Genomic DNA, 18,987 nt, shown 5'->3' on the forward strand with positions numbered 1-18,987 from the left:
GGCTTCTCCCTGCCTTCTCTCTCCTCTGCATTTTCCCCACCCCGAGAATGAAAACTTAAAAATTTTAACAAAATGCTTTTTATTAGTAGACACACCTAAAAGGATGGTGATATATTTTAAAGTAAAGGAATGACTAAAGATATATGCTAGGCATAATCTGTATCTTAGTCCATTTGGGTTGCTATAACAGAATTCCATAGACCAGTGGTCGGCAAACTGCAGCTTACAAGCCACATGCAGCTCGCGAGCCATGGTTTGTCCCTCTGTTGACTAATGAGTTTGCCGACCACTGCCATAGACTGGTTGTCTTATAAACAACAAATTTATATCTCACAGCTCTGGAGGCTGGGAAGTTCAAGGTGCCAGCAGATTTGGTTTCTGGTGAAGGCCACTTCCTAGTTCATAGACAGCTATCTTTTTGTTGTAATTTCATAAGGCTGAAGGGGGCAAGCAAACTCCTTGGTCTCTTTTTTTAAAATATATTTTTACTGATTTCAGAGAGGGAGAGAGAGAGAGAAACTTCAATGATGAGAGAGAATAATTGATCAGCTGCCTCCTGCACACCCCCTACTGGGGATCGAGCCACAACCCAGGCATATACCCTTGCCTGTAATCGAACCCCGGACCCTTCAGTCCGCAGGCCGATGCTCCATCCACTGAGCCAAACTGGCTAGAGCTCCTTGGTCTCTTAAAGGGCACTAATCCTATTCATTGAGGGCTCCATCCATGACCTAATCACCTACCTTAGGCCCCCACCTCCAGATGCCATCACATTGGGGATTAGGTTTCAACATGGGTTTAGGGGAAGTGGTGACACAAATATTAAGTCTATAGCAATCTGTATAGTAAAGTTGGCAAAATTACAAGGATAAGTCTACAACTGTATAATCACAGGAGTTTTAACATACCTTTCAGTAATTTAAGAAAAGCAGATTAAAAATATAAGGTTTTGCTCTAGTCGCTTTGGCTCAGTGGATAGAATGTCGACCTGCAGACTGAAGGGTCCCAGGTTCGATTCTGGTCAAGGGCACATGCCTGGGTTGTAGGCTTGATCCCCAGTAGGGGGCATGCAGGAGGCAGCCAGTCAATGATTCTCTCTCATCATCCATGTTTCTGCCTCTCCCTCTCCCTCTCCATTCCTCTTTGAAATCAATAAAAATATATTTAAAAAATATATATATATACACACACATAAGGTTTTAAAGGATTAGAAGGTACAGTTAGCAAGCATGCAACAATTACAGAATATGTATTCTTTTCAAGTACTCATGAAATTTTATAAGAATTGTTTATGTACTTAGACCTCAAAGCAAATGTTAACAAATTCCTAAGAATTTATATCTTATAAATCACATCCTTGGATCCTATTGCAATTCAGTTAGAAATATAACAGGAGGATAGCAACAACTCCAAAATCTGAAGATGTATATTTCTGAATTTATGAGATGAGGAACAATTCATACAAATTAGGAAGTGTTTAGAAAAGAATGATGAAAATACTACCTGTCAAAACTAGATACGGCAAAAATCCCATTTGGGAAACTTTAGATAGAATTTTAAATGTTTATTAGTGAAGAACTAAGTAAAAATTAATGAGTTAAGTATACAATGTAATGAATTAGAAAAAGGAAGGTAGTTAAGTTGAGAAACATTAATGAAAAAATATATAATTGGAGCAACTGACCAAGGGTGCTAAGTTGAAAAGACTTGGCCAAGATTGGTGAAGGAAAAGATTACAGATGTATTAGAAAGAAAGAAGGGTTATGATTACAGCAAACAGATTTTAAAACTAAGAACACCAAGAACAGTTTTTTTTTACCTTTAATTTAAAAGTGGAAAAGATAATTTCTAGTAAAAGAAGTTACCAAAATTGGCTTAAGAAGAAGAAACTTGACTAGATTGTAATTTAAAATCTTAAATTCATTAGAAATCTACCTCTACCAAAAGAAAATTAAGTAAAAATCCAAACCCAAGTGACAACCCCAAATGGCCAAATTCTACAAAACATGAGGAGTCAGTAATTCCAATCATAATACAAAATGTTATAGAAAAAAAAAATCATTATGCAAGTCTACTGTCATCTTGATACCTCCAACGGGATGGGTATTATGAGAAGGGGAAATGTATAGTCCACATATCAGATGGAAATAAAAATTTTAGGTAAAATGTTAGTATTTGTTATAAAAAAAAATACCATGACTAATAAGGGTTACCTCAAGAATGTAAAGATGATTAAATGTTAGAAAACCTGTAAATGAAGTTCATCACATTAACACACCAAAGGGAAAAAAAACCCATATGAGAATCTTGACTAGATTATAATTTAAAAACTTAAATTCATAGCACCAACAAAATAAAGTTAAGTAAAAAACCAACAAGCAAAACCCAAGTGAAAACCCTAGCTGGGCAAAGGGAAAAAAGACATGATAAAATGCAGTATGTTTTTGACAAAAATTCTTAGGAACTATAAATACGAGAGTGCTGGTTAAAAAGCAGGGGGCCAGAGGGGGGGGGCACAGAAGAGTATATATAATATCATTCAATTATATGAATTTCTAGAACAGGTAGAATTACCTTGATAGAAGCCAGATTAGTAATTGCCTGGGGTAAGGAAAGTAGATTGACTGTAAGGGACACAAGGAAACTTTCTGAGATGATGGAATTATTCTTTGTTTTGATTGGGATGAAGGATATATGGAGGTATACATTTATTAGTACTCATTGAATTATATACTTAACATCTGTGCATTTCATTATATACTAGAGGCCCGGTGCAAGAAATTTATGCACTGGCGGTGGGGGGGGGGGTGTCCCTCAGCCTGGCCTGCGCCCTCTTGCAGTCTGGGACCCCTTGGAGGATGACAGACATCCCTTTCGCAGCCCAGGACCCCTCGCTCCTTACCGCTTGGCTCGCTGCTCCTTAGTGGTACCACAGAGGTGGGAAAGGCTCCCGCCACCACCGCTGCACTTGCCAACTATGAGCCTAGTTTCTGGCTGAGTGGCACTCTTCCTGTGGGAGCACACTGACCACCAGGGGCAGCTCCTGCATTGAGCATCTGCCCCCTGGTGGTCAGTGCGCATCATAGCAACCGGTCGTTCTGGTCGTTCTGCCATAATGGTCGCTCAGGCTTTTATTATATAGGCTAGAGGCCCGGTGCACGAAATTCGTGCACGGGGTGGAGTATCCCTCAGCCCAGCCTGCACCCTCTCCAATCTGGGACCCATCGAGGGATGTCCGAATGCCCGTTTAGGCCCGATTTAGTCGGACATCCCTCTCACAATCCAGGACTGCTGGCTCCCAACTGCTCACCTGCCTGCCTTCCTAATTGTCCCTAACTGCTTCTGCCTGCCAGCCTGATCACCCCCTAACCACTCCCCTGCCAGACTGATTGATGCCTAACTGCTCCCCTGCCAGCCTGTTTGCCTCTAACTGCCCTCCCCTGCAAACCTGGTCACCCCTGACTGTCCTCACCTGCAGGCCTGGTCCCCCCCAATTGCTCTCCCCTGCAGGCCTGGGTCCCTCCAAACTGCCCTTCCCTGCAGGCTGGTTGCCCCCAACTGCCTTCCCTTGCAGGCCTGGTTCCTCCCAACTGCCCTCCCCTGCTGGCCATCTTGTGGTGGCCATCTTGTGTCCACATGGGGGCAGGATCTTTGACCACATGGGGGCAGCTATCTTGGGTGTTGGAGTGATGAGCAATCTGCATATTACTCTTTTATTAGATAGGATAAGTTATGCATCAGTGAAGTTGATTAAAAAAAGTTAATATGTAAAAACCAAGGCATGTCTATGTATAAGCAACAAACAAAATTTAAATAAAATAAAAAAATCCCACCATTTAAAAAGACAGCACAAACTACAAAATTCCTAGGAAGAAATGAAACAAAAACATGTGTGGGACCTGAGTGGAGAAAATAAGACACGTATAATTCAAATTATAAAAGATGTACTTGTGTTTATGACTAGAAGGCACATTACCATAAATCTGTCAGTTTTCTTCCACTTGTTTGTAAATTTGGTGTCATTCCAGTTAAAATCCCAGCAGGTGAAAGAGAATTTACTTTATCAAGTACGAAGACATATTCTATAGCTTTAGTAGTTAAGCCACAGTATTTGCCTCAGATATAGACTAATTGGGGGGAGGGGGGAAGAGTTCAGAAACACAAATAGCACTGTAATCAGTAGGGGAGAGATTCAGTTTATTATCTTTGCTGGGGAGGAGAAAGTACTTGCCTTGCACCACACACAAAAATAAATTGCAGATGTGAAAGAGAACTTTAGACTTTATAACTTTTGAAAAATGACAGCATATGGAAAATTTTTAAAGAAGGTACACATGTATATATACATCATATAAGATTTTAAATTGATGTGCTCAAATTTAAATTGATAAGCTTGAGCACATTAAAGTCACTCTCTCAAATCAATACAAATATATTTTTTAAAAACTCTAAATTTGGTGGGATTTGAAAAGCTAAACTTAAAATAACCTACATAAATTTGAGAAGTAAGGAAAAGGACTCACTCTGCAGATGTCAACACTCTTGAGAAGCAATAACTAAAATTCTGTGATATTGTAGGTATGAACAAGTACAGCAATGAACAGACTATAAAGCCCCCAGTCATAAATTTATTTTATAGGGATTTGATGTGTGACAGGAGTTGTATTATGAATTATTAAAGAAAAGGTACATTATTTAAGTGCTGATAAAATAGTCTGTCCTTACAGGAGATGTTTAGATTGCTGTCTCACCCCTTAAATAAAAACAAATTCCTGATATGTTGGAAACCTAGGTGTGAAAAGCAAAACTAAAATGTCTGTGAGAATACATGGGGGGAATCCTATATAATACAAGGCTAATATGCAAATTGTCCCCTTGGGAGTTCGGGAGACCAGGAGTTCCATTGCTCGCTATGACGTGCGCTGACCACCAGGGGGCAATGCGGAACATGGTGGGCGACCAGCAGGAGCGGTGGGGTACTGAGGGAGCGAGGGAAGGAGGAGGCAGGGAGGCCCAGAGATGGGGAACCTGATCGGCCCTGATCACTGGCCAGGCCTAAAGAGCCTACCCGTGCACAAATTTTGTGCACCAGGCCTCTAGTATCTTTATAACATCAGGGTACTTTTTCATGCCTCAGATTCCTCATTTATACTAGAGGCCCGATGCATGAAATTCGTGCAAGAGTAGGCCTTCCTTCCCCCAGCTGCCGGCACCAGCTTCCCTCTGACACCCGGGACCCGGGCTTTCCTCCGGCTGCTGGCAGGCACCCAGGACCTGGGCTTCCCTTGCAGCCCTGGCTTTGTCCGGAAGGTCATTCGGAAGGACGTCGGGTCTAATTAGCATACTGCGCTTTTATTATTATATATGGTATCTATTCCACTGGACTCTGATGAGAATTAAATGAGTTAATGCTTACCTGACTCTTAGACTATGTCGTAGTTAGCATTCAGTATATGTTTCCTACTGTATTTGGGTGCAGAAAAGGGTTTCTTTGAAAAGAAGTTAAGTTGTATCATAAAATAAATACCATGGTTAAAATATAAGATTGTGTTCTAAAAGACAAAGTAAAATAAATATTCCAAAGATCTGGAGATTTTTTGAAATACATATACAGTGATAGGGTTTATCTATATATATATAAAAGGCTACATGACCGACTGTATGACCATCCGACCAACCAACCTATCAGCCGGAACATATGACGCGCACTGGTAATTTAAAAATAAATGTTGACTCGCACATGCGTGATACCTATAAAGCTCTCGCTGGTGCCAATCTAGACAGAGTAGGAATATTCCTTCCTGAACCCATCTTTGGACATGGTCAGTTATATGATGTTTTCTCTCGAGTTTGAAGACCGTGTGATGTTAAAGTTGTAAATACTTCATCACAAGGGAAATTAGTCAAGCATTCTGAAAGTGTTTTTACTCTTAATGTGGTATACAGGGAGATATTAGAATAAGTTTAATCAATTTATCAGTCATTGTTTTTATCAGTGTTGTTTTTATATCATGTTTTTGTTCTTTTATGTTTTTGTTGTTTTTATATCATGTCTTTGTTGTTGTTATATCATGTTGTTATTTCTTCTAATTAATTTCCTTTCAGTGTGCATGAATCTGTGCAATGGTCCACTAGTATCAGAATAAAAACAGTAAGTAAAGGAAAGAACAGTTGATGACTTTGCAATGCATATGAACTATAGTTTAATAAAACATAGAGAATGCTAATTGTAAAACTTACACAATTATTAATAACTTGAGTGCTTCATCTGCTAGTTCAGGATAATCAGACCTCTTACTTAACTGAAACTTTCCAGTGAGTAATCTTATAATCCCAATTTTACTAAGGTATCACTTGATAAGCTTTCTTACTTAGCTGTAAAGATATAGTCTTCCTATTCTATTGAAACCTAATTTATCTAAGTATCACTTAGTGCTGGAATTAGGAACAGAATTAGTATCTGAACTTATTTTTCAATTCTTACAGATGTTGAAAAAAAAATTCTAACTTCAGTACAGAGCTTGCTGCCACACTAGTGAAGGAAATCTGTATAGTCTGTAAATGACTTGTTCACATATCAACAACTTGATCATAAATTTAGTTTTTTTTATTGCATTTTGTCTTCATCGTAGAACATATTGACATTGATTCCTTGTAAAAGCCTAAATTCAATCTGTTTACATTTCAAAACTATTGGCTAAATATCCTAGATATTTAAAATGCTCAATTGATAAAAAAGCATTATCAGCATTACTGAAAAATATTATTTTATTGCATAATTTTAAAATTCTCCAGAGATAATTAGCCAGATGTCAGGCAGCCATGGTTACATAACTTAAGGCTGCTAACTTTAAGTGATCACATAGTTCCAAAGTGGTTATAACTGCTGTTCTAAGGCATGGGACACTGAAATCATGTGGCAGTACTAGGTCATGAGGTCATTCAAATGACCCAGAATAGCCTTAAACTTTTCATGTTTTTATTTCCATAAAGAAAAATAATTTAAAAGGTTTTATAGAAAAATTAGATCCCCAAGAATATATCTCAACTCTTAAGAAACATTCTCCTAACAAAAGTGTAACAGAGAACCTGTTAACTCAGAGTCTAACACTGGAAATCCCTTTCATTTTTGCTGGTTATACATAAGTTTAATTTTTATTCATTTTCTTAGGCTGAATTCTCATGAATACATTGAGTCAAAGATAGACACTTTTAAATAAAATGATTCTTATATTGTCCTTGTCATAATCAGTTTTTCACAAGGAATAGGGATCCTTCGTGTAATTCAGAGTTTTCTGAGGATAAGATTGGTGTGGGCCTGCAACAAGACCCAGAGAGTCGTTCCAAACCAAGCGTGGAGACTGAATGCTCTGCTTTTCTGCAGGACTGGTTGTCTCTGCCTTGCTTGGGTACACTTATTTGTGCGCTGACCACCCTCTCTTCTGAGCTTCTGCTTTCTGGCCATGTGATGAACGTGAACGCTTATATCAAAGCATGTATAATACTGACCCTGTAACCGTATCCTTCAGGTTTGCTTTTCTTTCTGTGTTCCAAATAGTGATTAGTGTACCATTACATGCTCAGTTACATTAGTTAGCAACAGTTAGCTTTGAGTCCTCCTTTTCCCTAAACTGCTCATATCCAGTTGCTCAGTAACAATGTGAATTTTCTCTAAAATAATGAATAGTCCTATCATTAGCTCTAACTTCTGTATTCAGCTTTTTCTTCTGACTAGCTTTCCTCTCCCCTATCTCTTACCACATTACTTTCTTATATTCCATTAGAGGCCCCCCAGAGACATTCGTGCACTGAGGGGGGGCGTCCCTCAGCCCAGCCTGTGCCCTCTTGCAGTCCAGGACCCCTTGGGTGATGACTGCCTGCGAGCTTAGGCCCACTCCCCAGCAGAATGTTCCTGGCAGGCGGACATCCCCCAAGGGGTCCTTAGCGCTGCTGTGTAGGCGAGAGAGGCTCCTGCCACTGCCTCTGCACTCGCCAGCTGGGAGCCCGGCTTCTGGCTGAGCAGCGCTCCCACTGTGGGAGCACACTCATCACCAGGGGGCAGCTCCTGCGTGGAGTCATTCGATTTGCATATTAGCCTTTTATTATATAGGATATTCAAAACATTTCCTTGTCCCTAAAAAATTAACTTTCTGCCTGGTGTATTCTTTCTCTCTTCAGACTTGCTCTGGTGTCACTTTTGCGATACCTCTCCCTTCCAAAGGTTGAATTCATCAGCATGTTCTCTGTGCTTGGATAAGACTGTGTCACATGGTATTGAGGTTTATATAGCTGGCTTACTCCTCGCACAGTATGATTTGTGACAGAGTAGGAATTTAGCAGAGACCAAAGGTAGTCAAGTATACCTTTTGCTGCTTGGTAGTTGTGTTTGCTTTGGTGGATTATTACATGTATTTCATGGAATTTTGTAGGTTGCTTTATTTTGTCAAGTTGTAGTTTTATATACTATGGTGCTTATTCCTGTGCATTCTAGTCTACCACTAGGTGCTGCTGTCAAATTGTAATTGTTGTGGTCCCCTGAGAATTCAAAGTCATTTTTTGAGAATTATACTTACAATTCATTTTTAAGAAAATGTATAGTTCTAGTACAGCAGCCTTCCCACCAGTGTCCCACATAAGTTTGTGATTAGATAACATGTCAAATAATTTTAAATATTTCCCATAGCTCCCTAGGCCCTGTTTCCCAACATTTGTGTAAATATGCCTGCAGATACTACCTGCAAGTTGTGGGCAGACTCCCCTAGGCTTCCATCTTTAGTCAACTGTAACCTCCTCTCTTCTGAAATTTACAGTATGCATTGGCATTTTGAAGGTTTGAGAAATTCTTAAAGAAATCCATTTAACTTATCATGAAACTTTTTAAGGTATTTGTCCTGATACTTTTTTTTTGAATTGTAATTTACATTTGATAAAATGTTGAGTTTTGTGAATTTTATAATTGCATACTCATATAATTTCATCTTTTGACTGTGGTTTGCTATTCTCTGTCTTGTAATGGATTGAGTGCTGAATATTTGTATGAAAATAGTACAGATTGAAGTAAACATTATTTACTTCCAGGAAATGGGCCATCATCCTATATAATAAAAGCCTAATATGCAAATTGTCCCCTCAGGCGGTTGTTCCACCGGGAGTCCAGGAGTTTGACCACTCGCTATGATGTGCGCTGACCACCAGGGGGAGGCATGGAACATGGCAGGTGTTGGTGACACGCTGCAACCTCTCAACGGGGGCGGGGGTGACAGGACAGAGATGTGGTGAGAATGTGGGTGTCTGCTGAGCTTGCTCTCACTCCCCCTGGTACCCTCCCCCTGGGATGCCAGGGCTCGCACACTGGGGAAGCCCCGCCCTTGGGTGCTGGGTGGCTGCAAGGAGCCCACCTTGCACCGTGTGGCGTCTTCCAGGTGAGCCAGGCCACAGCTGCCAGGACCGCAGGGGCCGGTCAGGCTCCCTGTGGGTTCGTGCAGGAGCCGGTCTGCGAGGCTGGCCAGGAGAGCGCGCACTGCCCGCCCGGCTTCCATGCAGTGCCGCTGGGTGGCCCAGAGGCCCACACTGCGCCCCGGCCCGCGGCGTCCGGTCATGCTCACCGCATCTCCGCGTGGGAACTTGGGTGCTGTGGCTCAAGTGGAGGGGGCACGTGGGGGACCGGGGGCCCAGGTGCTGGCCAGGGCCCAGAGGTCAGCTGGGACCTGCCCTTCCATACCAGATACTCGCACTTCGATCACCGGCCAGGCCTAGGGACTGCCCCCGTGCACGAATTTCGTGCACTGGGCCTCTAGTTTCTTAAGTTAGTCTGATAATGGGGCTAAGTCAATAAGATGAATAGTGGAGCTAGTTCTGGGCTTTGTTGCAACTTTAGTTTGATTTCTTTTAAGTGCTTTGAGAGCAGGATTAGGACTTTTCACTTTCTGCAAGATTTGTTGTCTGATTGTAATTTCAAGTTATTTCTTTGTGCTTTATATCTGAGCCATCAGCTGTGGGACCTTTGGGCATTTTCTCTGCTTTACAGCCTAGCTGTCTGTTCTTTGGTCATTCTGGAGTACTTTGTGCTCTTCAGCCCTGCCCCAGGCTTTTTTGTGTCTGTTGTGATAACCACTCTACCAGTAATGCCTTCCAGGGTTTTCTCTCAGCAAACCTTCCTGCCCTGGTAATAATGTGCATAGTATCTGGGTGGAAATGGTTCTCTCACCTCTACTGTCTAACCTCAGCCCTTGGCAGCTTAATGTTTGGAGTTTTTTGGAATGATTTATTTTTCACTTTTGCCCATCCCACCCTTCTCCCCCCATCAGAGGACAGATTTATTGCATTTGAGGGAGACTATAAGTTTCTTAGAGTATCTCTCAGCTTTCCAGCTCTGTCCCCCAATCTTGGCCATTTTTCAAGCACTTGGTGAAGACCTGTGGGAATGAGTGATTTGCTTTGTGGAATTCTGATATGTCTTGTCAGCCTGCATGTTAAGATTTAGTAAAGGTAGTCTGGTTTCTCTTATGGTGGAATTATTCCTCCTTAGCCCCTCCATCAAGAAAGAGACCACCTGTGGGCCTCTCTTCTGTCAGTTAATCCCACTTAGGTTACTATGCATCCTTACCTCTCTGATGGGTTCAGAAAAACTATGATTTTGTAACTTACCTGGCCTGTTTTGATTATTAGGGTGAAAGTGATGGTCTATTGTGATTTTCTATAACCTGATTAGGAATAGAACTCCTCTCATGGATATTTTTGTTTTGTTTTGCTTTGTTTTGTTTTGTTAATCCTCACCTGAGGATATTTTTCCATTGATTTATTAGGGAGAGTGGAAGAGAGAGGGAAAGACAGGAGAGAAACATCAATGTGAGAGAAAACACATTGATTGGTTGCCTCTGACCAGGGCCAGGGCCCGGTGGGCCCGAGGAGCCTGCAACCAAGGTACGAGCCCTTGACCAGGATCGAACCCGGGACCCTTTGGTCTGCAGGCCGACGTTCTATCCACTGAGCCAAACCGGCTAGGGCAGTGGTCGGCAAACTGCGGCTCGTGAGCCGTGGTTTGCCGCTCTGTTGACTAATGAGTTTGCCGACCACTGCACTAGACTAAATGTTACCATGTAGTTGGAAGCTGTGAGGATTAGGCAATTGTGGCATGTTGTGTGCAAAGAGGCAAAGGGGTAGTATATGACTGTGTTCGGCAAACTCATTAGTCAACAGAGCGGCAAACTGGGGCTCACGAGCCGCATGTGGCTCGCGAGCCGCTGTTTGCCGGCCACTGGGCTAGGCCATCATGGAATATTTTTTTAATGTGTAGTTTGGTAAGTACCTGATAAAATTGGTTATTTCAGTCTAGTTGATTTTTCTATAGTAGTTCTAGGAACTAGGTTTCTGAATATTTTTCATCTCAAATCTTAACTTTTCACTTCTGTCCTCAAGTGGTCAGTGATCTTGTCTCTTACTTTGAGATTAAAGTCATCAGCATTAAAATTTAATTGAGGGGCTTGTGAAGAGTATGGAAAGAATTTGTGGTAGGTACAGAGAAAACTAAGCAATAACAAAAACTAAGGAAATTAACTCAAGGGGAAAAAGAGTTGTACAAAAAGGGAAATATGATTAAGTAGTAGTTTACTGCTAATCTCATCAGAACTACAATTGGGAGTTAATTATCTTAAAGGTTGGAGGAATGTGAGTGGTTGTGGTATAAATCCTCATTTTCCACTGAAAAATGAACAGATAATACCTAAACTTGATATTTCAAAGGATACCATTATAAGTCTATTACAGTAATGAATACTGTCCCCAACCCCTGGTTACTTAACAGCTATCTCGGTTATTAGATCAGTTATCAGAAAGAGAGAAAGAGAAAGACAGTACTCCCCCCTAATCCACTGGGAACACATTCAAAGACACCCCCTCCCCCAGTGGATGCCTGAAACCACAGGTAGTACTGAACTCTCTCTCTCTCTCTCTCTCTCTCTCTCTCTCTCTCTCTCTCTCTCTCTCTCTCTCTCTCTCCCCCCATCCTATTTAATAAAGAGCTAATATGCTAATTAGACCAAACAGCAGAACGACCTTCCAGACCAGGGGTGGGCAAACTTTTTGATTCCAGGGCCACAATGGGTTCTTAAACTGGACCGGAGGGCCGGAACAAAAGCATGGATGGAGTGTTTGTGTGAACTAATATAAATTCAAAGTAAAGGAGCGGAGGGGAGAGCAAGAGAACCCTTCTCTCTTTCGGCTCCACGGGCCAGATAGAACAGCCGAACCGGCCGGATCCGGCCTGCGGGCCGTAGTTTGCCCAAGGCTGTTCCAGACAAAGCCGACCTTCCAGACAAAGCCGAGCCCATTGCACAAATTTTGTGCATCGGGCCTCTAGTGTGTGTGTGTGTACTATTTTCCCCTATAATACATACTTATGATAAAGTTTATAAATTAGACATAGTAAGAGATTAGCAATAATAACAGGTAATTAAATAGAACAATTATAACAATATGTTATAATAAAAGTTATGTGAATGCGATTTCTCTTTCTTTCTGATAACTGATCTAATAACCAAGATAGCTGTTAAGTGACCAGGGGTTGGGGACAGTATTCATTGTGGATATTCTGGAGATAAGGATGATTCACATCCTGGGTGGGATAGTGTGGGACAGTGCTAGATTTCCTCATGCTATTGAGAATGGCATGCAACCTAAAACTTAAGAATTGTTTATTTCTGGAATCGTGCATCTAATAATTTTGGATTACTGTTGACTGGGTAACTGAAATCCTGGAAAGTGAAACTGCAGATGGGGTCTGAGGGGTTAGGGTGGGGTGGTTAGGGAGACTACTGTACTGAGTTATAAATAGCAAGATTAAATAAAAGTTTTAATATTTTAAAAACATATCTTGGTGTGAGAAGAGCAACTATATTTGATTATACTCACTATGCACATTATTACTTAAAAATGAAAATATATTTTTTAAAAGAAGCTTAATTAAAAATCTTCTCAAGGGATGTAAAAGTGAACCAAAGAGGGAGAGAGAGAAACATCAATGATGAGAGAGAATCATTGATTGGCTGCCTCCTGCACACCCCCTACTGGACATCAAGCCTGCAACCCAGGGCATGTGCCCTGACTGGGAATGGAACCGTGACCTCCTGGTTCATAGGTTGATGCTCAACCACTGAACCACACAGGCCAGGTCCCAAACCTTTTCTTTACACACTGTGTCTACCTTTATTTCTTTACTAGAATCCCAGTGCATGACATTTGTGCACTGGGGATGGGGGGGTCCTTCAGCCTGGCCTGCACCCTCACACAGTCCAGGACCCCTTGGCAGGGAGTGGGCCTAAGCCAGCAGGCGGACATCCCCCGAGGGGTCCTTAGCGCTGCTGCGGAGACAGGAGAGGCTCCCGCCATTGCCGCTACGCTCACTAGCTGTGAGCCCAGCTTCTGGCTGAGCGGGCACACCCCCTGTGAGAACACACTGACCACCAGGGGGCAGCTCCTGGGTTGAGCGTCTGCCCCCTGGTGGTCAGTGCGCATCATAGTGACCAGTCGTTCTGCCATTCGGTCGATTTGCATGTTAGGGTTTTATTATATAGTATAGGATTCTTGTTACATATTTTACACTTTTCCATTCTTGTAACTTTAGATTTTGTTTCATGATACCAAGTCAGTTATGAAAGTTCAGAACTTTGGGGAGAGTGGGCTTGTAAATTTTTTAAAAATATTTTTGTGAATGTTTTGAGAATTAGATTGAAGTTCTAAAAAGTGAGAAAAAGGCCCTAACTGGTTTGGCTCAGTGGATAGAGCGTCAGCCTGTGGACTGAAGGGTCCCGGGTTTGATTTCAGTCAAGGGCATGTACCTTGGATGCGGGCACATCCCCAGTAGGGGGTGTGCAGGAGGCGGCTGATCGATGTGTCTCTCTCATCGATATTTCTGACTCTCTATCCTTCTCCCTTCCTCTCTGTAAAAAATCAATAAAATATATTTAAAAAAAAATAAAATAAAAAGTGAGAAAAAGTTTTTCTTTTGGTGAAAGTATTTTAATTATTGACACTATTAAAAGTTAATATAGTATTAATAGTGATTAACTGGTCTAGTATTGATAAATACTTTACTTGTAAAATTATTATATATACCCACTTATAACATTGTGTTTTTTTGTAAAAGGGTTTATTTCCATAATTTGTTTAAATTAAGATATTTTAATGGGTGAAGAAGAGAACTTCTGAAAAATCTGTTGTGAAAGTAGTAATTTGAATTTCTATTTTATTTTGTAATTTGCTTTTGATATCATGTTGAAATAATTACTTGATTTTAAAGTTCCCCTCTAAATTACCTTTTCCATATCTTTTCTAGGTTAGATAAAGGAGGTTATTTCCTTCGTGTGGATTGCTGCCTTTAGTAAGAACATGTCGTCCATCTTGCCATTCACTCCACCAGTTGTGAAAAGACTGCTGGGATGGAAGAAATCAGCTGGTGGATCCGGAGGAGCAGGTGGAGGAGAGCAGAATGGACAGGAAGAAAAGTGGTGTGAGAAAGCAGTTAAAAGTTTGGTGAAGAAGCTAAAGAAAACAGGACGATTAGATGAGCTTGAGAAAGCTATCACCACTCAAAATTGTAATACTAAATGTGTCACCATACCAAGGTAAGTATTGTCAGATCAGAAATTTGATGGTCATCGTGTTGAAAATTGCTTGAAGGAATATGAAGGAGAATTATTGAAATTTTGTTACTTTCCAGTCACCTGTAAATAGTCATTATTAAAATAGGACAGCTATTTTTAGCCTGTTGTATTAATTTTGATGTACTCTTTAGACTTATTTTACAAGTCATTTTCTTGAGCAGTGAGGTTTAATCAAGCAAAATAAAATTCTTCCAATATGTTAAGTTTTATCTTCACTGCCTTCTTTTGCCTTTGTTGCCTCAATGCTTCCATGGGTTTTATCTAATTTCTGTGATTGAATGATATTTGGGTAAAGATTCAGTGCTTTTCTATCTCTAGTGCAGTACTGCTAGACAGATTTCTCCCCTCTTGGTTAAAACTTCACTCAGTAAGGAGTTGAAAGAGGCTACTAACATTGTGTTGAATTTTATGTATTATTTTGTTTGAGTTGTAGTGTTACTTCCAAGAAAGTACAGTATGTAAGGCAGCTTCTAGACATATCTTAAAGACCTACCTCTTGTATTTTACTTAAGAGGTCAAGTTTTACTGTAAATTTAATAATTTATAGATAAGTACCACTGTGAGAAATACTGTTTGTTTTTTAAATAATGTAGCAGATGTTATTTAAGTGTTTCATTCCTTTTTATGTACGTTACAGGGCTTTTTGGGAGTGTCTGCATAAAAGGATTGTTTGCCGTGTCATGCACATGGGCTGGCATATGGGTATAGCACATGAAACCATTCCACTTGACATGTTTTCAATGAGCTTTTGGAAATACACTCTGGGTGCTTGTTGATAATAGATCCAGTAACACCCCGCCTATCTACTTGCAAATACTAATAGTAGAATGTTTCTTTCTTGTTTGGTAGATTATTTATTCATTTCTTTTACCTTGTTTCATGTTATCTTAAATAAGAGTCATTTTTCTTGTTTTATTCTTTTGTTTTACAAACGCTTATGAGTACCTGATGTGTGCAGGGTACTGTTTCTAGGCACATGGGGATGCAGTGATGAACAGAACACCAAGTTCCTGCCCTCATGAAGGATTGGTGTATACAATAAATAAGTGGAAAATATAATTTGGTAATGAGTGCAAAAAGACAGTGATTGAGGGATAAAAAAAGCCACTTTGGATTGGATTGTGATGTTTTAACTTAAGCTTTGAGAAGTACCAAGCTAGCTGAGGATTGAGTCTTCTAGGCAGAGGAAAGAGCTGGTGTGAAGACTCTGAGATGAAAAATTATTGTAATGGAGTCCTGTAGAGTTGGAGTAATACAGAATGAGTACAAAACTTGGAAGGAGTCATATCATATAGGGCATTGTAGGCACTGTGGGAGTTTGAATTTTAGTATAAACTTAATAGAAAGCATATAAGGATTTCAATGGATTTCTAAAATTTAAATCCACTTTTAGAGAATTTTTTACATTCACTTTTACAAAGACTGCTGGGGTCGTGGTGGTGATGGGGATTGTGGTGTGAGTGTGTGTGTGTGTTTTAAAATGAATGGTGGGTCTGGAAGCAGAGAAATCAGGAGGCTATTATAGTAATCTAAATGAGATTCGGCAGGCTGGACTGGCGCGGTGGCTGAGCATATGTAAAGTGAATGAATTTGGCATGTATTTTGGAATTACAACTGATAGGACTTGCTAATGAATTGGCTAAGAATAAGTCAAGCTATGTCTGTTAAGTTTTCATTGTGTAGCACCCAGCATTTCAATTCAGTAAACATTTTTCAATTAGCCACTACATGTATGATAGGCTCTTCCTCATTGGAGTTAAAATACAATTTCTACCCTTGAGCCACTTTCTATTAAGGGAGACAAACTTTAAAAATATAAAAAAAGATAAATTTTGTAAGGTACAGTAGGTGTTATGAAAGATTATGAAAGATGTTTGCTCAGGGAGCTATGTCCAAAGGAGGAGAACTTTGCCTACTTTGTGGCTTGTGGAAAGTTTCCTTCTGGAGGAAGATTGGTGCCTGGATTGAATTTTGATGGATATAAGGGAGGAATTTAGTTGGAAGAATCCCAATTCATCCAGAGTAGCACTGTGGTATTGAGAGTGTGGTGGTAGGGAAGGGCTGGTGAAGGGTTCTAAGTTACCTTGTGTCCTGGGAGTGTAAAGTGGGAGCGGGACATGACAGGAGTGAGTTTATATATGTGTTTATAAGGAACTACACTGGGTTGAGGAGTTTACGCTGCGCCTGAATATGATTGGGTAAGGGTGGATTCATTGAAGAGTCTTAGGTAAAGAAGACTCATAAATCAAATTCATTTTAAGTATAGCATCTGGCTGCAGTGAGGAAAATGGTTGTGAGACTGTCAAGAAGGGAGGCAGTTAGAGTATGTTGTCTCCCTCATCAAAGTGATGTGATCCAGAAGGCATGGAGTCATATTTTTGCCCAGCTTCATCTAAGGCTCCAATTGTCTTTGCTGTGAGATTATTGACAGGATAGAGCAGAGCCTGAGAGTAAGGCTATGCAATCCTGTTTTTTAAGAAAGCATAGTAGGTAGCAACCTACTGATTAAAATTCACAGATACGGGTAAACTGTGGAGGTTAACTTAATCAGATCTCTCTTCCTTACTTTTTATTCTCCTTTTTGTAGCCTTTTAGAGATTTCATATTCTAGGGTTACTTCATCATTAAAAGGTATTTTTCTACCCTTTAACTCTATGAAAGCAAAGTGGTGATTGTCCTTTACATTATCTTGTGTTTTACCATCAAAAGTTCCTTGAAGCTTAGAAACTTGCTTGTCTAACTTTGTGTTACTTTTATATTGTAGAAATGTAGATTTGTTAATATTGCTTGTGTCTTCCAAAAAATTTAAGCTTCTTACACTATAGTTTGGTGCCATATATTTTATAAAGTTTGCTTTGTTTTAAAATAGTATATTAGTTATATTATGATAGATGATTAGTGATTTCTTAACTACTAAATGTCTTGAAAGATAATTGTAGACTGTAAAGGGTAGGGAATGGTGTGAAAAAGGTATTTATGGATAAATCCAAACCATAGTTTAAACAAAATTATTTAAAATGTGGTGGCAAATGGATTTAATGTAAGCTTATTAAAATTGCAAGTAAGTTGTTAATAAAATATCTCAAGGTTTTACAAAACTTATCAAAAAAAGAGTTTGCTATCTCTAGAAATTAGCCCTGAGAGGAGCAATCTCTCTTAATCCGAAATGTCAGAGTATCAAGGATAATAAAATAATAGTCATTACATACCCCTATACAAGTTTGAAATTTAAGCCATCATTTTGCAGAAGTGTACCTTGAAAAATGTAGGCTCTTAAGCCAGCCAGATATAAATCCTGGATCTTATCTCAATAGTTCTGTGACTGAGTTATTTTATTTCTTTATTTGAAAATAGCAGTCATGTTAATTCACTTTAGGGTTGATGTGAGTATGAATCACATAATACATGTAAAGCACTTTGAATGGTTCCAGGTACATAACAAATGCTTGAAATAAGTGTTGGAAAGTTTGAGGTAAGTTTCCTATAGCCAATGAAAATTTAATTGTTTACTTGTATCTTTTGCTAATTTGTTAAGGACAGGGTTGTGCCCAAAGCTTCTTTCTTGGTGATGGAAGGTAAAAAAAAACTTATCTGAAGGTAGGCATATTCTTGTTTTCCATTCCCCATCCTTCAGCTGTATAATGGTGAGGAAGTACACAAACATAGATACAGGACGTGTAATTATAGAGACTTCCTTTTATTATCGTGATCAGCTCTTGATTTCTGAATTATTTAGTCATATCTAAAATGAAAGTACTGTAAGTAGAAATAATTATGGATGAGTAGTTACAAATTACTTTGTAGATGTCCATATTTCATGAATACATCAATAATCAAGAGCTGAAGACTCAAATGAAGTTTCTTTTGTGTATACCATTCTGTTAATTTATTAACCCATTTAATTTTACTCCATGTTCAGCATGTTTTATAATCTTTCCACAGTGACAGCCTAGATTCTTGCTCCTTTTGATTTGTAGAAGAAATATACTCTTTAGGCTAGAAGGTCATTAAAAATTATCTACCTAATAAAAGAGTAACATGCTAATTGACCATACCTTGGTGACACCCACCAGCCAATCAGGAGTGGGTATGCAAATTAACCTAACAAAGACAGTGGTTTAATTTGCATACACGGGCGCCTAGCGGTCAGGGGTGGGATGCTTGCGTTGTCACCATGGCGACGACGCAGGTGTTCTGCACCACCTCCGGCCTCTTGGGCCTCTGAGCAGTGTGGGAAGGCGGAAAGGCGGCTTTGACCTGAGTGAAGGTGGTGCCGGCAGCCAGGGAAAGGAAGGCCCATTATGGCATGAATCTTCATGCATCAGGC

General features: G+C 40.0%; 1 protein-coding gene across 4 annotated transcripts in view; it reads left to right on the forward strand.

Annotated features, from left to right (window-relative positions):
• Positions 1–18,987, forward strand: part of SMAD2 (SMAD family member 2) — a 65,229-nt gene that overhangs the window by 19,415 nt on the left and 26,827 nt on the right. For all 4 annotated transcript variants that reach the window (XM_080684450.1, XM_080684451.1, XM_080684452.1 and 1 more), the window contains one exon: positions 14,333–14,621. In XM_080684450.1, the coding sequence (XP_080540576.1) occupies positions 14,386–14,621 (236 nt within the window). In that variant the 5' untranslated portion in view covers positions 14,333–14,385. The remainder of the gene's footprint in view (positions 1–14,332; positions 14,622–18,987) is intronic.

This window comes from Plecotus auritus, assembly GCF_963455305.1.
Source record: "Plecotus auritus genome assembly, chromosome: 8".
Lineage (NCBI taxonomy): Eukaryota > Metazoa > Chordata > Mammalia > Chiroptera > Vespertilionidae > Plecotus > Plecotus auritus.